Source organism: Lycorma delicatula, chromosome 8 (assembly GCF_047948215.1).
Source record: "Lycorma delicatula isolate Av1 chromosome 8, ASM4794821v1, whole genome shotgun sequence".
Classification (NCBI taxonomy): domain Eukaryota; kingdom Metazoa; phylum Arthropoda; class Insecta; order Hemiptera; family Fulgoridae; genus Lycorma; species Lycorma delicatula.
The window spans coordinates 115273094-115299813 of NC_134462.1; the positions used below are offsets into that span (position 1 = coordinate 115273094).

The following is a 26720-nucleotide window of genomic DNA, read 5'->3' on the forward strand; positions in this document are numbered from 1 at the left end:
TTTTTAAATAAAGCTGTAGCTGCGGTGTCGTTAATACGTAAGTACCAATTAAAATGTCAATTCATCTTTGTACACTCTTTATATGCACTGTAGATAACAAATTTACCAAAGTAAATTTTTTTCTAAAGTAAACTCTAAAGAAAATCAAAATTGGATTTGTTTCGTTGTAACCTCTTCCTCAGTACCACATTTGAGCTAAATTTGAAGAAAATCGGTTCGGTCAATCCTGAGATATAAGGCCTAAAGCAGTGCACACATACGTACGTGCATCGTACCCGCACACATACATACATGTTTTTTTGGTCTAGATGAACTAGTTGGACCCTAAAATGTAAAAATTTGTAAAAAATTCGCGATAGCCCATTTTAATACGATCACCCTACCATATACCTACACCAAACAGCTATTCTAGTTATATTCGCCGGAAAACTAATAATATTTTCAAACTGACTATGTCGGCAATGTAATTTTTCGTTAAAAAACTCTTCCACTGAACTAAATTGGGAGATTTTGATTTACGAAAACTAACAACAGGACACAGGAAAACTTTCATTTACAAACAAAAAAAGATATTTAAAAATCAGTCCATTTGATCAAGTGTAAGGTTTGAACGCAAATAAAAAAAAAATAAATAAATTCAAACACCTACTTCTTTTTTTGAAGTTTGTTAAACTTTAGTTCACTGAATTGACAGATAATTACGATTATATCTAAGTTTGCTATAAAAAAGAGTAGATATTATTTAGAAATCTAACAGCTATTACAAAAGAAATTACTACCCAATTTTTAGTCATTTTACAACACTAACCAAGGATTTTTATCTATTTATTTACTTGCGTAAAAGAAATACTTATCCTTTATATACACATCAATCACAAAGTTAATGCAATAATTAAAAAAAAAATTAATATCTTTGGCAGTTTAAATACACATAACAATGACAAGAAAGTATATATATATACACATTTCAGTCAATGAATTTATTTTAAATATATCAACGTAATAAATAAATGCGAAAGTTTATGGCGGATGCCGTCTGTCCATTTGCAACAGCATCACCCGAGAACTAATCCACCGGTTTCAAAATTTGAGAATACATTATTGTTATCCCAGGGAAGGTTTAAAGCCATAAATCGAGACTGCAGCCCCCTGGAAGGAAAAATTGTGAATTTTTTCTCGTCAAATTCTGTGTACTGTAGTTATTACAGCTTTAATAATTTAGTTTCTTTTTCACGTAAAGTCTGTGTACTTATTTGTTATTTATCAGTATTATTTTAACAACGATGAGGGTAAGTAACACCGGGGATCCCGGGAGCGGAGCTTTTTGCTAGATGTGAAGGGCGAGAGAACCGAGCCCTGACCGGCTAGTAATATATATCATCTTGTGAACTAATAAATGTAAAAATCGGATATTACATATCAATCTTGGTTATTATTCTGCGTTGCTAATACGAATTTAAATTTATGTAAAATATCGAAAAGAGCACCCATTTTTGGCACTTTTGCAGTAGCGGTGGTACCACAATTTGAAAAAAATGTTTTGTCTAAAAATGATCGATTAGAGAAAAGGTGTATAACCATTTTTATTTATTTATTTTATAAATATAATTTAACCAAATTTAACCTACGCTCACTAATCTCGACTGATTAACACAGTAATATATTTAATATTTAAATAATAAATTCAATAATTATTGCAATTATTTAAATAACCAAAAGTTTACCGTTAATTAGTAGAGGTTAGCGAGCGAAGCGAACGTAGGTTTTTTGGTTAATATATATCTATAATTAAAAGCAGCAAACTTTTGGGTTTTTGTTACGTAATATCACCCGACATCAAATCATATCGATGTGCTGATCAAAAGAATAACATATTTGTAATCAGCATGTAAAATAAGTCTAGAATCGATCATTTATTACAAAAATTTTTTTTCAATCTGTGATACTACCTAAAGTGCACAAGTGCCCATTTTTTCATCAACTTTAACGATCCAACACTTTATTACGAGATAAAAATAAAAGTGTTTAAGTAAAAGTGACGAGTTTTATCTGTTGTTTTTTAATTCCCGGTTTAATTATGGTGGACATTTCAAAGTATACCTCTATTTCGTCTTTCAGTAAAGTAGGGAATATTTTTTTACACTATAATATGTTTTAACAGCATTAATTTCAATTAGAAACAGGGAAGAATGAAATCGCGAAAAAACATTAAAACGGACCATAATTTCAGCTACATAATCTTAAACACACACACACACACACACACACACACACACACAACATTAATTAAATTTATTAAAGTTAAATTATGTAACAAAAATATTTTACGATTAAGCAATTAATTATATTGAGATCCTTTCACGATATAAAAAAAAGAATAGAAAAAACATAAATCAAAATATAATTCTATATGATAAGAAACACAGTGAAATTACTTACTCTAAATGGTCAACAATATGCTTTTTATGATAGTTGGTAGTTATATGAAAAATACTACTTACATAATGAAGTAAATTATTAACTTTAACAAAACCGATTTGTTTTTCATTAAAATTTATCCGTTTAACATGCACTAGACAACAGCGAAGTACGCACCAGTTCGTCTCCAGACACATTCTAAGTGTTCGTATTCCTCCGTGAACGATCGGTCGATTCCGTCTCAACATAATGATGTCATACCCTACAGTTGGTCTAGTCGTTTGTTTGTGAGCGTGCGTCAAGTAGTAAACAGACTAATCAGTAGCATGTTTTTGCTGCACTGCAAGCCTTTAAATTACAAAATATTACTACAGTATACCTGTCAACAAGTTTTATAACATTAACTACCAAGATTTTTTACAACTAATTTCCATTCATATCTTCTTTTTAATTAAATATTTAATCAGTTTTTATTTTTAATTTAAAAAATAGATTTAAAAATTAAAAAAAGATTTAAAAAGTAGATTTAAAAATTCTAAATCTACTTTTTTAAATCTTGTTAATTTCAAAATAATTAAGTTACAAACGTTTACTAGGTATTATTTACTACAGCTTCAACTTTATTGATTAATTGAAAATCTATTTATTTTTTTGAAGTCGATTAAAAAGAGTATAGTTCTCTTAAATGGCAACCAAAAAAAAAAAATGCATCTAACAAAAATCACATTTTCAAAATATACATAAAATCCAAAATGATTGATCATCTCATTGACATATCGTCAAATCTACCAACCTCTCATTAATTATTTGATTTTAGAAGTATGTGATTCATATATTTCTCAATAGAATTGTGTCACCTAAAGGTAACGTAAAAGAACTCAGCTGATATTTAGCGTTCGAGAAGCGCGCCCGCGCGCGCGCACACACACACATACTAATTACAGCACACTGGTTTCACATTCCAGCAAATAATATATTAAAGTAAAATAAAAGAACAAAAGACAAATCATCTTAACATAAATAAAAATTCCGGAAAGTACAAAACAAATTTAAAAAATTGTATATTTTTAACGAAAGTATGGTCTTCAGAATAACAAACAAATCATTATACGCAGAATACAGTTTCGCTAGAGAATGTATATAAACTTAACTGTTCCGACTATAGATTGCTTTCTACACTGGTAAAACAAGATACAAATTCAAATAAAGATAAATGAACACTTAAAAAACTCTTGCATAGGAAGTTAGTAAACATTTATCATATATCTATGAACATAAATAACGAATTCACCGACACTGATAACCATGACATTCTACATTTAGACCAAATGAGGACACACTCAAACTTATGAAATGTATACACAGAATGACAATAAGCTAAATAAAGAAACAATTAAAATTCAATATATTTTTCAATTAAATTCTTAACACCAGTCAAAATAGAAATAAAAAATTTGATATGGACACCACATGACTTTCTTGTACGCCTATTAAACTGCACATAGACATTTTTTTTTTAAATGAAAAGTACATAAAATTTTATTTCATTAATACCTTGATATTTTTTCATATATTTTTTTTTATTGTTCTTATTGAATTATTATTTATCGTAATTTGTTTTACAATCAGAGGTTAATAATTATTAATAAAGCAATATATTTAAATTTAAAAAAAGTTGAAAAAAAAGATGAGATCTCATTCGAACCGATGTGCCTTCTCCTTGTAACATCCAAATATTTCATTAATTAAACTTTTATTTGCCTATAATTCTGGAACCGATGAAAATGAGTACCACTTATAATATATCGTCGAAAAGCTCTCAATGAGGGCTTATTACTGGAGTTAAGAAAAAGTCCAAAATCCATTTTTATTTTTGCATTTTGGGCTTCTTTGGACAGTTCTGGTCCAGTCCATTGCAATCAAAAGAGAAGGTGAACAACTAGATGTTACAACAGCCCTAAATCCAAAATTTCAACATCCTATAGCTAATCATTTTTGAGTTATGCGAGATACATACGTACGTAGACATCACGCCGAAACTAGTCAAAATAGATTCAAGGATGGTCAAAACGGATATTTCCGTTGAAATCTGAAATCCGACATTTTTTGCGATCACAATACTTCCTGTACGTTGTACAAGGAAGTACAAGAACTTAAGCTTTTTAACCGTATAATTTTAAAGTTTTCTTGAACACATCAAAAGTGTTTGAGTCGTCTAACACAACATGGTTGAAAAGTTACACCATTTTGAAAAATAACTGATATTTTAGTTCTTAATATTAGCTCAAATTTTGTCAAACTTGAATTAAAGTAATAAGAAGATCTGTTTGATTTTTACGTGAAAGTTCTCAATTACATGGCTTGTGATAAAAAATTTATTGAAGGAGAAAGATTGCATCTCATGGGTTTCTTTCATAAATCGAAAACAAAAGCAAAAAAAAAATGGCACAATAAAAAATAACTGTAATTTAACCTTTTTTAATTAAAACTATTTACTATATTGTTGCTACAGGTAATTAGACTAGATTATAAATATTTTATCGTTTTTTTATCATAAATAAATTAATATTTATTATTGCATTAATTTTTCAGGTATTCTCAGAGATACAAGTAATGTTCAGTATTGGTGGAAAACAATTTCCTGGAATACCGATATCATACACGTACATGGAAGATAGGATATTTGAATTTTCCAGGAATGTTTCTATTAAATTGCATCACAGGATCGGTCGATTTGTACGATTGCGTTTAAATTTTGACGCCAACTGGATTATGATCAGCGAAATAACATTTGATTCCGGTCAGTAAAATTATTTTTCACTAAATAAAACAAAAATATTAAAATGTTAAGGATGTTAAATGTTAAGGTTTACAGTTCTAAATCACGTAAAATAATTTTTAATATAGTACAAATAATTATAAAACATGTACAGTACGCTTAAGAAATTATTTTTTTCTGTTTAACCTCCGGGTCCGCAGTTAAGTATTACTGCACAGAGGATGAGATGAATGATTTGTAGCGTGTGTGAAAAATGCCATGCCTGACCGGGATGGCATTTCTTAAAAATGACCGGGAAGAAATTATCTTAAAATCAAATTTTATAACGCAAAGAAGTAGAAGAATTTTGTTATTTGGGAAGTAGAATTACTAAAGATGGACGAAGCAGGAGCGATATAAAATGCCGAATAGCACAAGCTAAACGAGCCTTCAGTAAGAAATATAATTTGTTTACATCAAAAATTAATTTAAATGTCAGGAAAAGATTTTTGAAAGTGTATGTTTGGAGTGTCGCTTTATATGGAAGTGAAACTTGGACGATCGGAGTATCTGAGAAAAAAAGATTAGAAGCTTTTGAAATGTGGTGCTATAGGAGAATGTTAAAAATCAGATGGGTGGATAAAGTGACAAATGAAGAGGTATTGCGGCAAATAGATGAAGAAAGAAGCATTTGGAAAAATATAGTTAAAAGAAGAGACAGACTTATAGGCCACATACTAAGGCATCCTGGAATAGCAGCTTTAATATTGGAAGGCCAGGTAGAAGGGAATAATTGTGTAGACAGGCCACGTTTGGAATATGTAAAACAAATTGTTAGGGATGTAGGATGTAGAGGGTATACTGAAATGAAACGACTAGCACTAGATAGGGAATCTTGGAGAGCTGCATCAAACCAGTCAAATGACTGAAGACAAAAAAAAAACAAAACAAAATAACGCAAAAACTTTTACAGTAATGACCGTTTATGCAAATGTCCAAATAATAAAAAAATAAGGACTTAATTATTTACTTTTGTGATCTGTGGAAATTGGTTTATTAAACATGACTTTATCCTTACTTATATATTCTACATTTCCCATAAGGGCCATATTCGAGACGTTCAGGGTTGTGACATCATTACGTTTTACGAACTGTTATTACGTGTTTCATCCAGGATTAATAAATAATATTGTATATATTATATTACTACAAGTAGAACTCTGACATGCAATAATTAGCCGGTACCGCAGCATCATGAATCGAGGGGCCAAAGAACCTGGTTGCAGCCGGGAAAGAATTTTTAAAGATCTCAATACACACTCTACCTATAGTTAAAACCACGTAATTAAAATAGCGCTTTAGGGAAAAAATTAATAATTTTGAATACTGTATAAATAAACTGGAAAATATGATTATGACCAACAAACCGTTCAAAAAATTTTACAAAAACTCTAAACCTAGATAACCGTTTCAATCGTTAAAATATCATCAGTAAATAATATGAAAAAATTATACATAAAACATTAATGCAGCGTTTTTCAACCTTCCAATATTTGCGACCCAATTTTCAATCATAATTTTCATCACAACCTCTTTTAATACAATAATAATGTACTTCGAGTACTTTGATGTTAAAGCTACATTACAACCTTACAAATTACCAAGTGTAAGTAAATTTATTGATATTTGGCAACACCGATCCGTTGCATTGACAAAACCAGAATCGATGACTTTCTACTGCTCTGTGTCTTACGTCCACCATATCGTACATTCTCGCGGCTTCGCAAGAAGTTCCAATTTGTCTCGAACATTCTGGAATGTCTGCGCAAACGTGTATAGATGTTCCATCTCGTTCAATTCCAGCCAGTCTTAGTCGAGTCGATCCTTTTATAACTATCGAATCTATCGTGAAATTTGTATGCTGTAATTTGCCTGTTGATTGCAATTCACGAAAGTAGATTTATACAAAATCACGCGTAAGCACGCATTAAACGACAGTGAAACATCAAAAAGTCCACAAACGAGTATGGTTCCGAAAATAAAATCAATAAAATATTCTCAAGAATCCTTAAATTTTGGGTTTACCAATAATGAAGTAAATGAAGAAGAAAGACCCCTTTTGTCATTTGTTCAAAAATCTTGGCAACAGACAGCATGAAACCTAATAAACTTCAACATTTGGAAACGCTTCATAGTGAGTACGTTAACAAACACAAAGAATTCTTCGAATTAAAATTAAAATCATATGAAAAGCAAACATAATTTAAAAAAAAAACTTTGTCTGCGAATGAAAAAGCTTTACTTGCCTCTTACAATGTTTCATATAAAATGACCAGATGTAAAACGCCTCGCACCATTCATTGGTGGAGAGATTATTGTGGCAACTGCAAATAAAATTGTAGAAACTATATTTGGAGATAATTTTGCCAAACAATTGCGGTTCATACCTCTATCAAATGATACTGTTGCCCATCAAATTGGTGATATAGCTGAAGATGTTCAGCATCAGCTTTTCGGGAAGTTGCGTGACAAATCATTTTCATTCCAGCTTGATGAGGCAACAGATAGCAATAAGGATGCTCATTTCATTGCCTATGTTCGATTTTGTGATGGTATATCAGCAGTAGAAGAACTACTTTTCTGCAAACCAACAGAACTCAAAGCAACAGTACTCGGATTATTTGCCATCTTAAGTGATTTTATAAATGAGCCAAACAAAGAGTGGAAAAACTGCGTCGAAATATGAACCGGTGATGCTCATTCGATGTCTGAAAGATTCCAAAGTGTACAAGCACTTGTGAAACAAAAATCTTCACATTGTGTCTGGACACACTGCATGATCCACAGAGAAGCTCTAGCTTCCAGAAATGAGTCCTGGTCTAAATATTGTGCTAATAACGGTTGTAACTGTAGTAAATTATATAAAAATGTGACCCTTAAAATCAAGAATTTTTACTGCACTTTGTAATGACATAGGTGCAGTACATCCTGACCTCGTAGGGGAAGACACCTTCCATGTGGCAGTTTTGGTCACCATGCCACTCCCTCCATACCTAGCCCTTATGGGCTTTAACAGAGGTCATCTTCAGAATCCTGACAAAAGGCTCTCTCAGCCTTGTTCTTGCCTCAGTCAGGATGCCAACAATGCGAATACCATGTCATATTCCTATCGGTGTACTACTAGGCAATGAACTCTTTAAAACAAAACTCATCTATGTTGAGTATTTAACAAGACAGAGTGTCATGCGAAAAACTACTTGTTTCACTGCCTCTCATAGAAGATAATCTGGGAGAGTCAGATCAGGTGATCGTGCAGACCAGTAACCCCCTGAAATGATTCGTTCACCAAAGGCATTTTGTAAAAAAGTCATTGACCTGGTAGATGTGTGCACTGTGGCACCATCTTGTTGAAACCAATCATGATTGATTTCCACTTCTGTTAACTGACTAATGAAATTTGTTAAAACAGTACAATAAAAATCACTATTAACTGTATTTTCAAAAAAATATTGGACAATGCGCGTTCTACTCAGACTCCAATTTTGAAATGCTTTTTTTTTAAATGCCATCTTTAAAGTGAATAATTAAAACTGCACTGTGTTAAGATTGCAATTTAACACCAAAAAGCATGATTTTTGTTAATTTTTACCTTTGTTTATGTACAGTTAGAATTAAAAAAAAAAAAAATTCTAAGAATTTTTTCATAGAGTATGAAACCATTGAATGTTAAGTAAAATCAAAAAATCTAGATATATAAATCAATCTGAATAAAATTCATGAGAATTTTAAACAAGAATTTAACTAAAAATAAACTAAATTTCTTACATTTACTTCAATTTGGTCATGTTCTGAAGCAGGTCTCTTGCACACCATGCACCTACATTTTCTTCTATCTCTAGCAAAAGACTATGGTTATCAATGGCTCCTACTTCTTTAAAAAAAAATTTATTTTTCCTGTCCTCTCTTCTTTGCACCTTTTAAATGTTCTGATTAAATTTCTATTTTCATTTGCCCTTCTAATCATTACTTACCCTGTCTGTCCACTTCATGTTCTCCTTTCAAATTTCAAATGACAACTTTCTCAGTATAGTATTTGCTTAGTAACCACATTTTACATTCATACATAAGTACATCCAAAACATAACACCACTAAAAGTAGTTTAGCACGATCTTATTTTTATTTCTTGACGATGCTATTCTGATTTTTTTATTTTAATTTTTGCAATTTTCTGTTAATATGTTTTCTTCAAACCTGCACTGTTTTACTTGTTGAAATTTAAATTGAGATAAAATTTGAAATGTATAAAAAAAAATATCAAGTCTTACCCGAATTCATACCCAGAATGTTTTGAGTAAAACAAGACATCATTATAGATGTTTTGTAATATCTTCTAATTATGAAATCATGTTTTGCTTGATCTCCTAAAAACATCATGTCATCCTTAAATCTTGTACACATGTATGTATGAATGCATGTATATATGTATGTTAAACATCATTACTGAAATATTTTCAGGTAACCAGAAATGAATCATAATTCTCTCCCAAAAATGAAACAGCTACCTCCAAGACTAAGTTTATTATTATTATTTTTTTTTTTTAACACCCCCAAGGCAACCCAGGTTCTTGCCATTAAGCAAAACACAGTCTCACCTTCGAGTGTCATGGCAGCAATCTCTGTCCGCCCTTGCTAGCCGCCTTTTGGGGCTTTCCCACCGGAGTCTCCACAACTTCACTAGGACACACTGACATTCCTCTTCCCCTAAGCCGCTATGCCCTTCTGCTAAAAGCTCCCCATCGTACCCCTAATCTAACAGTTTCAGATGCACGTTTCACATATCCTTCACTTCGTGACCCACTCATTCCTTGAGGGTTCTTTATGCCATCATCGGGGAACCCCTCCACTCCTCCCCTCCACTCAACCCAACCCAACCCCTCCACTCTTGAATGTGGGCGGATCCAAACACCCTAGGCAAAAAGACTACCTCCCTGACCCTGCACGTCGCCACGCTTCGACCCTATTTTTTTTTTTAAATTCCACATTCTGTCACACATACATGAGTGCACCTCACCCTACTTCTCCTGTAAAACAAAGTAATATAAATAAAAATCACCTTGATCGCGGCATCATCAAGCATCGCATGGCCATTAATTCCTCAAGGCAAGCAATCCTCATCAAGTCCTGTTCCTAGCCTCGTAGAGCCGCCTCCCGCATCTGCCTTCCTCTTCCTTCGTACCCAGAATTCTGCCAACCATTTTCTGCACGGCATTCCATTCCCTCCTGCCTAGGTGCTTGTACCCCATGATGTTATTTGGGGTGAGCCATGCCAGTCTCATTTGTACCCTGACGTGATCCCACCGAGCACAGTTAAAAAATATGTTCTCTGGTGTGTCTACTTGCGTACCTCCAAGACTAACAAACATCTCATGGTAGGGTTACTAGGAAAAGTGAGAAGTGAAGTGGTTGCCATTGCTTACCCATTGCGTACCCATTGCTTCTTTACTCAGCCAAATATAGTTGTAGTTACTTATCAGTATGCAAGCTCATTGTAATACAGGTTATATTCAGCTCAACAAGTAATATAGGGGCTGGTTGCATACATCATTATTCTCAGAGAAAAAATTCTGATTGGTTGCCTCTTGTACCACAGATGCATCTTTACATGCAATTCTACTATCGGTAAGAAATGCAGGAACAAATAATGAAAAGCAACAAATTAATTTACTTCTTTCTACTATAAAATGGTGCATTACATATGGAGCTTCAACTCAGTAGGCCAAACTACAATAGGACAAACCTTGGAAAATCTATTTTTCTTTCTCTAACATGATCCCTTCATCATGCTGTAGGGCATTTTCCTCCCATATTTTCAACATCTAAATTAAAATAGAATGGGGATAGACAATTTATTTAACTTACATAACTAGTAAACTCATAGTTTTTTATTATTATTTTTTTTTGATCAGGCTCAATAATTGAAAAAATTATTAACTATTTTAATTTTTAATACTTCCCTTAGATAATCCCATTTCATTCAATAAAAACATTTTTCTTCTCTTAAAACATATCTTTATTCCTAGTACCTCTTCCAAATATCTCATTCACACCCTTCTTTTTATTTTCAATTAAAGATAATTTTATAAAAATACTAAAAAGCTTATATTAACTTACGATAACATAACTTCCATAGTATCAAATTCATAAAGGCATAGAATAGAAGTTTTTAAATGCATTATAGCAAATAAATATTGAGAATTAAGGTTGATAAACAAATATTTAGAAATTAAAAATATTACAGTATAATTAAAAATAAATGAAATGCAAAACATTAATCAAGTGGCCAGCTGAAAACAAAATATTTACAAATAAAACATTATTTTTAAAAGTCGGATTGATTCATAAAGATACATATGTATGTCTACAAATATAACATTCAAGCCTGAAAAAAAAACCTTTAAAGTTTCCTATTTCAACACAATTTCATCAAAATCAAAATTATCTAATGTAACAGCATGCTTATAATTACTTGACTGTAACTCATTTCATTATAAAAAAAAGAGATATTCATGAAGAATAATAACTGAAATGAACTGAATGTTTCTTTTGGAATGATAACTGAAATGAATTTATAAAAGGAAAATAAGCAGTGGAGGAGTAGAAACTAGGGTGCAGTTATATAAGAGGAGGTAAAAGAGAAGGAACTACAATGTGTATAGAACAAGAGGTGAAGGGAAGTTGAGTTGTGCAAATGCTGTTCCTATAAATAACAGAATTGTCCAGCATACTGATGGTACAATTTGTGTGTGTATGTGTTTGCCACGTGTGTTACAACTGTTTTAACAGTAATGAAACAAAGTGTTTCTGGCCCGTGAACTACACATCTGTCCATCCTTGTATGTATTCGCACATCTAACCTAACTTCAAAACAAAAGAGTTCCACCTGTGATTGCTGTTATAAGTAAAAGAGGGGAAATATATAATGATACAGAAGTACAGGGGTATCCACAGTAAGGGGAATTTCTGGCAGGCATTTTAAGCTTTGAATTTCATTGTGCGATGTATTACATACTCAATCCAACTTTATCCTTCCACGTATCTGTCTGTTTCAAGTGTAATATAATTCAGTTTCCATTTACATTTGTTACATTACATATAAGTAACTTGTATATGCTCATAATAACCTCATACTTCAGATTATCATCATGATTAATAAATCACACAAAAATTTCAAAAACATAAGCAAATTTAATTTGTTCATAAAGCTGTAAAAAGCTCTAGAGTATTCTACATAATTATTTTAAACTATAAAGTCAGTCTGGTATTTTATTATATTTTTGTGTTTGTTTTTTTAAAATTTAAATATTTATTTTTTCAAAAATACACTTGAGTTGCTTAATGAACGTCCAATCCTTTCAATTCTAAGTTAAACCTTTATCTATGTCTTTTTCATTTTTCATAATTAACTACTCGTATATTCTACAATTTCAATTATTAGTTTTATGTTTTTCTAGTTTAAAAATTTTTTAGTTTTAATCTTCTACATTTCCTTTGATAACTAAATTAACTACTTCAGCAAAATAAATATTAATTAATCATTATTGAAACAAATAATTTTTAATAGAAAAATAAAGAACCTGATTACTTTTCTAATGGTTGTCAGAAGTTTTTGTTTCCTCACATATCATTAGTTTAACCCTAGAACTGATATGAGTTGATTATATTATTTGTGTTCACACAGGCAGCTGGAGAAAAAATGTTATTCCAAAATAATTTATAGTTTATTTTTGGTTATATTTTGTTGATACATTTTAAAATCTAATTAGTATTATATGTTTAACAATGAAATCTTATTGCTACTATTTGATATAGTTGACTTCATTGCTTACTATGTTTCTAACAGTATTTTATACATATGGTTTGTATTTATATATATATATATATATATATATATATATATATATATGTATTTTATGCTGTGAAATTTCACATTTGTGTTTTACAGTACGTATTTTTATTCTTATTAATTTATATAAACACACAATTTATGTTGTTTTTGTTTATTATTATTGTTCATGAATATTTGTGTTAGGAGGAAAAATATATTCCCGTAACAAATTAATGTTCTGCAAATTATATTTGTATGTGCACACATGCGCACGCGCACGCGCACTCAAGGGAGAGAGAGAGAGAATATATATTTATAGCCATATTAATACATCAAAGAAATAATTATAAATATGTCTCAATTTAATTTTCAAGATTCAACAATATGACGAAAATAATAAATGATGAAAGTTACATTTCTCAATATCCAAGCCAGTGTGATGTTATGTAACGGTTACCTGAATAAATAGGATATTATATTCTCAGTTAACTGGTAACTGCATATTTAGAAAGTGCCTAAATAAACATGAACAATTTTTTTAGAAATACCTTAACATAAGCTTCTGCTTAGGAGTAACTGCTAATTTCAGGATTAAAATATTTTTCATTTCAAATTTTATTCAATTGACTTTTTCTCAATATTCTTTGACAAAATCAAAAAACCTTTATTCTTTACCTTTTTGCATTTCCTTTTGTAAAAATTTTAATTCATCATATACTAGTCTTGCTGAAAATATTTAAAATTATATAATTTTCATTATAAATTTAAGATCTACAAGTGCTTTTATTTATGTAAGAAAGTTATCACTCCTTATTATACTGTTTTAGCTTAAATATTTAGTCCGATTTTAGATTTACACCTTAAATTAAGTTAATTTTAAAACTTTGTACAGAAATAAGATACCAAATATCCATTTTGGATCTGATAAAAGTGTTTATATACTTCATGTTACATCCCCATTTTTATTTTTATATATGTACACTCACATGCCATGTGATTTTGGGTATAAGTGCTCTTATCCTTGGTACAGTACCTTGATCTCTGAAGATATTGTAAATAAGTTGGGTGTCCTCAACAATGAAGAACTTTAGAAAATTTCCTATTTAGATTCATTTCTCCTGTTTTGCTAATTTTATTCACTCACTATTGCCTTTTCCAATTTTTGATATCTTTTTCTCTGGAATATTTGTAATGATGGAATGGGCAATCATAATAAGCATTTTAGAATCTGTAAAATTATTATCAAGGCCATATTTAGGTAGTTTGCCACCATAAGCAGTAGTATTTTTACTACCCCGATGCTATACCTCAGCATTAATTATAATGCGCGCTTTCTTACCCTTCTTTTTCTGATTTTTTCACTACTTCATCTTTTTCTGAGACCTCAAGCTTCATCTCTTTCCAAACAAAGTAACGAAAATGAAAACTCTTCACAACTTTTTTTTTAATTAACAAGAAAATTATTTTCAACTGAGAAGAAAAGCATTTGAAAATATTAATATATAAAATAAATTAAAATTAAAATGTCTTTATGCAAGCTTTGTCTTCCACAGATTAATCAATTACCTTATAAAATTATAAGTTATTTATTAGTCAAGTTGTTTTCAATATTGATAAAATAGCTAGAGCTGAAAGCCTTTCTTATTTTCTTCTTTTCTGCAATAAGTTTTTAACTCTTTCAGTGTGAAAGAACTTCGTTATTCTGTTGTGTTAGAAATAGGCAAAGTAAGATAATTCTTTAAAACTACTGACGCATTAAGAAATTATAAATCAATTCATTATTTTACACAACATCTAACTGAAATAAGAAATGCTTAAAATCTAGAAAATCATTAACAATATTTTCATCTAAGTCACAAGAGTAAAATTTCTTCAAATTTTTTGCAACTTTTTCAATACATTCATTTGTGCTTTTTTTTAATGTGATTAAAACATAACATTTTACGTACAAGTTTTTGTAAGCAGTTTTTCACTTGCCAATTTCAGAAATTAGTTAATATAACATTAAAACTTTCATTATGCATTTTTTCTTGCAAAGTAAACACTCTCTCTTCCCTGCTCTCTACAAGCAACACCTTCAAACATTTCACTCTTTAATTAGATTCTCAATGACAAAATATTTTCCTTTTCACCGCAAATCTCAGCCACCTTTTTGAAAATTTCTTGAAAGTGATTCTCCCTGTTTTGAAAATATTCTTCCAAAGATCCATATGAGTTTTCTGCTACATCCAAATCAATATCTGCCAACTGAAGGGATTTATTTACTCCATAAATTCCTTCAAGAACTCTGTACCAAAACACTGCCATGAACATCATATCATATATCATCAATTTCTCTGATAAAGATTTAGCCTTTAAATGAGTTGCTGGTGTTTGGTTTGTATCTAGTGAAATTTCATTGAAAACTGTTTTCAAAGGTATATTACTCATCACTGGAACTCTAGACTCTTCATATTTTGCTTACCATCACATTTTAGATAGTGATTTTGTTAAAAATTTACGTTTAGGCTTATTCTTAACTTCTGAAGATGGGCTTGTATTCTAAGCAACAACCTTGGAGTTACCGTACTTGTCATCAATTTCAAAATCCTAATAGTCATGTTCTTCAATTGACTCAGACCTAACAACCATCACCATCAGCTTCAAAATGTTCTTTTACTACTGTTCAACGATGAGTTGAACTGCTGAAGAAAATGTATAATTTTTGTAAAAATATATTCTTACATTTGTAAAAACTCTCAAGTCTAAGTGTGCATCGACTAGAATTAGTGAATGGGCAGCACAAGACACATATACAGCATATTTATTTTGTTCTTTAATTCTGGCTTGTAAACCTGTATACATGCCAGCCATTTTGATGCCATTATCGTAACATTAGCTACAGCAGTTACATCAAATTTTTCAAAAATGTTTATCATTACCGTCTCTAACGATTGCACTTTATGACTTTTTGTTGGTATAAACTCTAAGAAGCATTCCTTTCTACTTCTTTTTCAAAAATGACACATTATTGTTAGCTAATCACCGTTTGATACATCAGGGGTTGAATCCTGAATTATAGAAAAATATTTTGCTTTGTTAATTTTATCAACAATACAGTTATGAATTGTGTTGCCGAATAATGCAATAAGTTCATCACAGATGTGCGTGAAATAAGAAATGAAACCTTTTCCCGGATTTTCATATTTCACCAAATGTGTCTCAAGAAAGTCACTGAATTTCACAAGCAACTTTACAGTGTCAAGATAATTTCATATGTGACCATCCTAATTTACCTTCTACACCACAAACGCTAGTGCTCGGGAAGATAAGAATTGCATTAAGTACAAAATTCTTTTCTAAACTCTTCTCCAGTATATTTTTTTTCTTTATACTGCTCTTTTAGGCTGTGGTCAAGGACCTTAGTCAACAGCCTTTTAATCATGTTACAGTTATTTTTTTGGTGATCAGTGGTTCATGGTTCATGAACTTGGTCACTCCCAATATTTACCCCAAAGTATGTTTTCTGCATCACTTGCACTGCTATTACGCTTAGGAAGACAAAAAAAAATTCAGTTAAAAATACATTTTTTTGATTTTTGGGGAAGGGAAGAAATTTTTTTTTAATGGTAAGATAAGCAAGTACCAATATAATGGGCTTAATTTAATGTAGGGTAATGTTTGCAAAATTTTGAGAAAATTGACAATAAAGAAACTATTTACCCCACCCTGTGGAGATAATGACCCCCAAACATTTACCAATAGATTGCCCTGTATACATGAGTCTCTTTCCAGATGCATTTGTATATACAAACAATTACTCCCATTTTCCTTTTTTTTTTATTTTTTGGGGACCTTGGGTCATGAAATATCAAGAAATGAAAAAAAAAATTTTTTTTTACTGATTACAATACTTTCCTTCTTGCAGCACAGCTCCAGAGTTATGATACTGGGAAATTTGAAATCAATTTTATGTTGGGAAAAGTGATATTTTAGAAATTTATTTACTTAATTAAATTTAAGAATACTATTTTTAAGTAATTTAAGAAATCAATAACCTACATCAAAAGTAATTTTCATAATTTGCAAATAAATATAGGAAAAATTAAAATGAAAAAAAAAGGTAAAATTAGCTACTTTTAGAACTATAGTAGAAAATGAAAGCCTTTTTATCTCTTTATTGCATAATCTAGAATTGGCTTTATCATTAAACAAAAAAAAACTTCCCATAAAATAGTAAAGCAATATAAAAAATAAACAGAGGATAAAGTTATTAAATGTTAAACAACAGTTACAGAATTAATCTGCTAATACTGTCAATACTAGGAAACATAATATGCTAAAACCCTGTATAAAAATGGAACGGAAAAATGATTACTTACATTAAAAAAATGAAAAAAGGCACAGAATATCACATTCTATCATATTAAAAGAAAAAAAAATTGGATGACTAATTTACATTGCTAATAGGTAATAGATGATACTCAAATGTAAAATACTGTAACAAATAACGTTTCTTGAGCTTGACTTTCATTTAAAATTAATGATAAAACAAAAATTTTTACTTGCATCAATGAAAAATATGATTGCAGGTAATTACATAATGCTTTGAACAGTACCACAGGTCATCAGAAACAAACTGAATCGTGCTTTCATTATGACTTTCTTTCATATATTTTAATCTGAACACCAATTTTTTAATGGCTGTCTTTTTGAGGTGACTGTAACAATTCCTACGGTGATGCATTTGCACTGATCTGATCAAATGTTTGCAGTTAGCAATTTAATCGGAATAACCAATCTTAGATAAGTGGTATTTTACAATTTTGTCTGGATTAGAGTACTACTAGAAATAATTTAACCAAGATCAATAATATTCTGACAGTTTCAAGTCCCTGAGTATCATTAAATTGCCTGTGATCTGTTTACTTCAGTTTCTTTAAAGTTATTATCTTCAAATAAAGCAACACCATACAGACTTCCTCTTCGTTGAAACTCAGTGCTGCACCAAGCATTTTAAAAGTTATTTTTATAAAATTTATATATTAAAGCCTCAATTCTTCATGAAATTCTTATTGGATTTTCATTTATATGTCAAGTTTTTAGTGTAATATCAGTTTTAACCCATTTATGTACAAAAAATTATTTTCAAAGTAAAATTTGTGTCTATGTAATGAAGTTTTAATAACAGTTTTTCATACTTCGGCCATAAAAACATTTAAATACAGAATTAAGTCCATACTTCCTTATTTCATTTATCTATCATTACACTGTTACTGTTATAAAATTATATCAGCTGCCTCTTAAATTTAATTATCTCTTAAAATATACTTATATACTTTTCAACAAACAGATTCAGTTATTTAGATATTTGAGTAATTTATTATAAATATTTATTATAACAGAAAATCATGATGCAAGAATTATACAAAAAAGAAGTGATAAATTGTCCTTACATTCAGAAAATTATTTACTATTCAATATTGAATGAAAACTAAACTTTAGAAAGCTACATGATTTTTTCTGTGTAGATAAAAATAAATTAATATTTCTGTTTTGTGTAATTCTTCACAACTAAAAGTTAATAATTATAAGTAAGCAAAATTTCAGTTTTCGAATTATATAGTGTATAAAATGAAGAAAATATTGTAGAATAGCAAGATCTCTCAATACTTGTCTTAAAAAATATAACCTTGAGTAGAACTTAAATTTATGAAATTTTTGACAAAGAAAGAGAATAATGATGTCAATAAACTTTTAAGTATAAACAAGATAATTTTATTTTTTACAGTAAAAAATTAGCATATTTTATAATTGATAAAAATTTTGGAAAAAAGAACAAAGACTTAGTGAAAATGTGAAAAAAAATGAGAACTAAAAGCTGGCAAGTGAGGTAAGGGGAAGGAGAAAGAGTTACAGCAATTTAAAGGAGGCAAGAAGTTTGTTCAATAGAAGGTGAACAAAGTGACTTTGTACTAGACGTGCATTGTTCAAATTCCTGCATAGTTGAGCTGTTGACACAACGATTCGCAAGAATCCCATTATGCCCTACACTATTCTATGCTGCATCGTAAGCTGGTCGCGCTCTACACCCTTCTGTGTGCTCCCTATAAATTCTTCAGCTCTTTCACATTAAATGTTACATTTGCATTGTTATACCGTAGTTTACAATACACTTACAATAATTTATAATATTTAATGTTTATAGTCATAAAGCATATCGCTTAAATTATTGTAATACGTATTTTCGAATGTAATTATATATAAACTATCACACAAGTATTTCTATTCATACATTCTGAACAATATAATTATTTAAATATTACTTTTTATTTTACTACGCGTAGAAAAAATCTCAAAATTACTTCAGATAACAGATAAAAACTACTGACTGAACTATACAAATTTACAAATCTAACATTCAATTAAGGTGAGGTTTAATTTCAATTCAATTATGACAGCATCAAACAGCATAGTTTAACATTGTCAAGTTTGTTGAATGCTGCATGACGCATTAGCAATTCTGCCTTTCCAATCTTATTTACATTTATTGAGGACTACAAGTAATTGTTGATCAATTAATTAATTACTAATGCTAATGGAAAATATTATAAAAAATTTTCTCTCTCTTTCTCTCTCTCTATTATTATTTTTTCCAATTATTCCCCTGAAGTACAGCACATGAACTTGATCCAATCATGGCTTTACTTCCTTCCTTTTTCTTTTCAACCCAAAACCTCTTTATTCGCTCACTACATTTCTTCTTCCTTTCCTCTGTCCATCTTCTTCCTATCGTTTCTCTTTTTTGCTTTTGCTCAATTTTCTTATTTCTAATTTCATTTCTACATTTCCTTCTGTCCTTGATTTCTTCTTCAGAGATATTCAGTTGTTCCAGGTTGTCTTGTTTTTATTTCATCCAAATTAACGATGTTGAAAATTTTCTTAGCAAGTCTGTCTTCACCCATCCTGAATAAGTCTCCGTAGAATTGTAGATGTCTTTCCGTAAACTTGTTGGTGAAGGTGTTTTCATATTGCGAGTCGTTTGATCCAGGTTCCGTCTCTGTGAACCACACTGTAGATTTTCCTGAGAATCATACTATGCTGGCATACTGTGTTTACAGCAGGAGTTTTCCATATGATTTGGTGTCTACAAACTGTGTCTTTTCTTATGAAATTTTGAGTCCGATTTTACAGGATATTTCATGCAGTTCCTTCAATGCGGGGCTTTATCTTTGTTGTTTTTAATATGGCCAGGTCATCTGCAAAAGCCAAGCATTTCACGATAATTTTATTTCCTTTCTGTTTTCTGAATTGTATGCCTTTGACTTGCTTCTCTCACTCTCTGATTATCTCCTCCAAGACGATGTTTAACAAAAGTGGTGATAAACTTGTTGGACTCCTGTCTAAACTTCGAATAGGTTTGAGATTTCTCCCATGAATTTGATTTTTGAGGTGGTTCCTGATGTTTCCTGGATGATGGCACTAGTCTTTCTATCGACCCAAATTCTTCTAGGATATTAAAAAACGTTTGTCTGTTGACAGACTCAGAGGCCTTTTTTTTTACTATCGTACTGTACTTCATTTATAAAAAAAAACTGTGAATCTTTCTTACTACTCATATAATTTGTTTTGCATAATGTTTATTGTCATTATTTTGATTTTATTTCATTTACGTTTACAGTTTTAACACCTAATGTTACAAAAATTATATGCTATTATATTTTTATTATTATAGACATTTAAACCAGTAAGTACCAACAGTAATCAATGTAATTAAAAATAACAAATGACAAGTTTTTCCATAAATAAATTTATGCAAATAAAAATGTTAAATATTAAACAAGTTAATCAATTTTTCTTTTACTACATATTTCAAGTGAATTTATCAGTAAGTATTCTCTTTTTTATTGACTTTTAGAGCTATTTAATAGCTTCAATTCGATTTATGAATACAACAGCAGGAGAAATACATAAAAAAGATTTCAAAGAGAATTGTACAAAGTAAATTAAGTCTCAGTTAAATCTGATCAAATAAATAAATAAATAATAATTAAATAATAAATATCAAAATTATCATGTGCCTTTTATTAAAAAATAGAATTTCTCAATACCTGAGTAACCTGAGACCTAGTAATGTGTTACATCTGCTCATAAATAATAATGGAATTATAAATAAACATTATTTTTATAATAATTAAATTCTATAAATGTATTTTTAAAATTAATATTCAATTATCAAAATTTTTGAAATAATCAAATCATCTTTCAAATTGATATTACATTTTGTTTATAAGTAATTTTTTTAAATTTTAATTACTTATATTATGAGTATTTTTATTTCATAAAGAAAAAAAAGAAAAATCAATTTTCTGGGATGATGTAAGCTTTTTTATAGGATTTGAAATCTAAAAATTACAAGTAATTATTATTATACAGATGAATTACAGATGTAAAGTTTAATTTTCAGAGCAGGAAAAAATAATTTAACAAAATCCCATATTTAGCTGTTCATTTTTAAAGTATGAAAATTTGACTACTTAAATATATTTTAAAAAAAACTTGCAACAATAAATATTATGAAAGTAAACAAATATAATAAAATGTGATATATTTTATAAAAAAAAGTTTAAAGAAAAAAATAAGACCAGCCAATGAAAGACAATAATTTATTTTATCAATAATAAACATATTAAAGTTATTCAGTAAAGGAGTTGATATAACAGACACTCTTACGACACTCTTGTTGAGTGATAGAAAATGGCTGCTTACAGTTGTTAGTAACGTTTAGAAATATTAAGTAGCAAACTGCCTGAATACTACAACTATTTCTGATGTCAGTTGACACTGTATTGATTTGTCACTCAATGAACTGCGTTATATAGTCATTCAGAAAAGGTAGTTGTTGCTCTACAAGTACTTGTCAACAAATCATAAATGAATGACATTAAATAGACAAGTTACAGTAAAATATCAAACATATCATAAATCATCTTTTTTTTTACCAAATGATTTACTCAAAGGTATAAAAAAAGTAATACAACCACTGTTCTACATTATTTACATATATGCATGCTTCTGTCATAAAAATAATGTTTTAAATAACATAAAATGACATTATTATTTCTTCAATTGTTTTAATAAAGAAAAGTAAATGACAAACTAAGGTTTTTTTTTAATTTTGTAATATTTTTAAGTCACCGGAGTTGAAAATAAAAAAAATTGAACCTTTTTTACAAAATTCTTAATAAAAAAAAATTGTGAAATCTATTGTTCTTTATATATATCAAAATTTAACCTATAAACACTTGATAAGATGATTAATTTGTGGGAAGATTTTTAAAAAGTTGGATAAGGATATATTAAATGGGTGCTAACTATTAGAAACAACTGGACTTCATGAAAATTTTACTTGACATGTTTTGTTTATGTTCATAATATTATACTAACTTTTAACTTCATAATTATCCTAACTTTTATACTAAATTAAGCTTCTTTATAGATTTGTGATGGGAGTTCTAAGTATTACTTTGTTGGATTTCTAGAATTCCAATAGTGTATTATTCCACTGCTGTTTTATGCTTACAATAGTGTATTATTCCACTGCTGTTGTATTGTTCCACTGTATGACTGCTGTTTTACCTCAGGGTAAACAGTTATCAGCATAAACAGTTACCATCACTTTTGAATATAAAAAAAAGCCAAAAAGGAAGTAAAGGACATAAAAGAAAGGGTAATAATAGCTGTAGAAAAAAATGACATTTCATGAGATAAATAGGAGCTGTTCAGGACAGACACTGATTTTGCTGTAATTGATCAGCTAGAAACAAATATGATTAACATAAGGGATACATCCCATTATTTCAGTCAGAATACTCTGACTTATCCTATAAATAATTTTTTCCTCTGTACAAAGATTGTAAAAAGTATGAAAAGGATTCCTGTAAAAAAGGCTCTGAATTGTTTCAATACACTGAGGAATTATACAAGCCTTGGACTATACACAAACTCCAAAACTTGTTTCTAAAAAACAAAAAGATATTAATATTATTTTTACTGGTTTCCATTGTACTTTTTTCTGACATTTATTTACAATTTCAGGTAAAATTGCTAATAATTTTTTACACCCATAAAAGAAATTGTCAGATGATACAGGTATTATGGCAAGTAAACAAACATTACACTTTCAAAATAAGCCTAACTGTTCATCGCTTAACACACTATTGGTAACTCATGTTATTATTAAAAAACCACACTGTAATGCCAAAAGTTTCTAGGCCATTTATGGTGTGTGGCTAGTTTCTGTACTGCATCATCAATAATATAATAATTTATGAATAAATATTTAATTATTTCAGATATATAGCATTAACCATCTTAATCAACAATGTTTTGCAAATTGGATGAATAATTAAATCAATCAGTTAAATTGATTTAACTGATTTAAAGCTAATTTTTAAATGGTAGAGCAAATTTGTACTTTTTTTGTAGTTTATTTTACAAAAAGCTCAGATTGCTTTGAATTAATCTATTAAGCAATGGGAATCGAAAAAATCTAATTTTTTGTTTTTAAAATAAATGTAAACCCTGATTAAGTAATACTGCTCAAAAGTGTTTTGTCTACATGGCACATATAAATGAAAATCAAATCTAATATGGCGCATGATGTTATAAATGTGTTGAACTAATCCAACTAAAATGCATAACTGTTGATTGACTAGATAAATACTTAAAGTTTGATAAAATTATTTATTTAATATACCAGTTTCCATTTTGGAGTAGTACTATCTCATTTTTTCATCCAGAAGGTCACTGTTCAAATCGCAGTAAGATCTGGCATTTATCATGCCATTCGTGAAAAATTTTTATTCAATATTCTGATACACAAACTTAGAAGCTATATGATAAATTAAATATCAACTAAAAAATATATATATCATTATAACTTTAGAGAGTGGATGCTTGTGATTCCAAATTTATATCTATTGATTTGTGATCTTTTGTTACAACAAAAAACTTGTCAAATAAAGATGAGCTATAATTTATTGTGCATTGTAGACATTTTTGAGTAACTCGTTTTTCTAAATAATTTTAACAACCCTTGTAGTTCAAAATAGTAAAACAGTTTAAATAAAGTTAATATTTTTTTTCAAAAAGAATGTTAAAAACAATGTCATTGTGTAAACATACTTTTAATATTAAAATAAAAGATAAATTTATTACTTATTTTTTTAATATATTATTTATACAGAAAAATATTTGTAATTCCATAAATATATTGCAAAAATATTTTATTTTATCAGTGTTTAGGCTTTTTTTAAAGCAGGTTTGTACATGTTTACTTTTACATACAACACAGTTTACCAATTTATTTAATGCACACAGAAATAACATTCTTACAGAAAAAAATATGCAGAAAATTAAAAATAATTTATTTTTAAATTTATTGATTTAAGTTTTTTTATTCCACTGTATTAAATATTATAATTTCCGGTACTAAAATAAATACATCTTCTGTTTTTTACATTTTGTGTATATACAGTGTGTGTGTGTGTGTGTGTATAAACACACACACACACACACTGTATATACACATATGCAATCTGTTCAATTTGTGAACAATAAGCAACCCCCATAGCTCAAAGAGATGAGGATATGTACGTTATGTAAATGAAGTGTAATCTTGTACAGACTCAGACCAATCATTCCTAACCCACCGGGTTGGTCTAGTGGCGAACGCGTCTTCCCAAATCAGCTGATTTGGAAGTGGAGAGTTCCAGCGTTCAAGTCCTAGTAAAGCCAGCTATTTTTACACGGACTTGAATACTAGATCGTGGATACCGGTGTTCTTTGGTGGTTGGGTTTCAATTAACCACACATCTCAGCTATGGTCGAACTGAGAATGTACAAGACTTACACACTTCATTCACACTCATACATATCATCCTCATTCATCCTCTGAAGTATTATCTAAATGGTAGTTACCGGAGGCTAAACAGGAAAAAGAAAGAAAGACTAATCATTCCTAAAATGTGTGCTTAATTGGACCTTAATCACCAAAGTGCACCAGCATCTACTGTATAGTATTCAAATCCATATAAAAGTAACTTACATTTTTTTTTTTTTTGTTTAACCTCCGAGTCCACAGTTAAGCATTACTTCAGAGGATGAGATGAATGATTTGTAGCTTAACTTACATTTATTAGGATTAAACCTCACCTTTGACTTTGAAAATCAGCTGTTAAACAACTGATTTATGAAAATGACATTACCATTAGATCAACCTGGTGGGTTATGGCACAATCATGATTTTAAAACAGGTAATGTAAACTTTAGACTAACAGGCAAAATCAAATAAAATTTAATTTTAAAACATAATAAATTACACACTTATTTGTATCATTAAAATAAAAGAAAGCATTTTTGGTAATAAATATGAATTGCGATTATTTATGATTAAAAGAATTTAAGGGAATGTCAGTAAGGAAAGAATGCTAATGTGCAATATTCACCACTTGTTTTCTAACATAAAAAAGTTTGATCAGGATTAGTTAATGAAAAAACCTAATTGCTAAAATTATATTTTACAGTGATTGCCCAGGGTAATTTTACCGTAGAACCACTGCCAATGGAAGAAATGGAAGATAATATCAACAATGATATATTAATGAGGAGAGAACAATTTAGACCACCATTTGAAATACCAGGTAATTCAGATTATTAAAATAGTTACTATTAAATAATTTCACTAATCTGTTTCCAATCTTTTAAATAGTGTATTTAACTGCTCAGTAAACGACTTAATAAAAAAATTAATTGAACCAGAACCAAACACTACACCTGAAGCAATAGTTATACGAGGTAGCTTTATCTGGGGGTATAAAAAATTCCATAAGACCAGAAAGTGTACAACATTTTGCAATATAAAATATGTTTCATAATATACTTGAAATCTCCAAACAAAATATTTTTATACGATTGCATAACTCTAACAAATACTTTTTATAATATCCTATAATGTTTAAGTAATACACTGATCCGCAACAAGCAAAAATGACTTCATTCGTTTTATGCAAAACTCTGATCTAATTAAAAATAATATTTGATAATGCACAAATGTAATGAAATAAAGCAAATTAATCTTGCAGACATTCTTTCATGCTCAAATGTAATCTACTTTATTATTTATATATCTGCTGCATTACCTGTTTGTGAGATGATATAATTAAACAGTTGTATATGATCTGATGTGGGATTATAATCATTTCTAAAAATGGCATAACCATCTTCAAGAATAACAGGTATCTTATGTTGGTCTTATTAATCAAATGTTCAAATGCAGAGGTTTCCTGTTGCATTCTTTATAGAGCTGAATATACTAATTACATTACTATGTCATAACTATCATAATGTAAGTGGTATAAACCTTTAACAGTAAAATTTTAACTCTGTTCATAGCAAGAATTATCTGAATAATGAATTTAACTGCTTTTTAGAAAGCAACTCTAATACCTTTTGTAATTCATGCATGTGTTACAGCTATTAGAAAGACCATGAAAAGCAGCATAAAGTGACAAATTAATGTATGTTTTTTTTACAGAGCCAGTCTACTGTTTATACTATTTATACTTAGTAGGAAACAGTACGATGTGTAGGGTGAGGCAAAAGTTAAAATCCATATG

General features: G+C 29.5%; 1 protein-coding gene across 1 annotated transcript in view; it reads left to right on the top strand.

Moving 5' to 3' along the window:
- The window catches only part of LOC142328804 (discoidin domain-containing receptor 2-like), a 309180-nt gene that overhangs the window by 257006 nt on the left and 25454 nt on the right, over nt 1-26720 (top strand). The window contains exons 8-9 of the mRNA XM_075372847.1: nt 5011-5218; nt 25629-25745. Coding sequence (XP_075228962.1) covers nt 5011-5218; nt 25629-25745 — 325 coding nt within the window. The remainder of the gene's footprint in view (nt 1-5010; nt 5219-25628; nt 25746-26720) is intronic.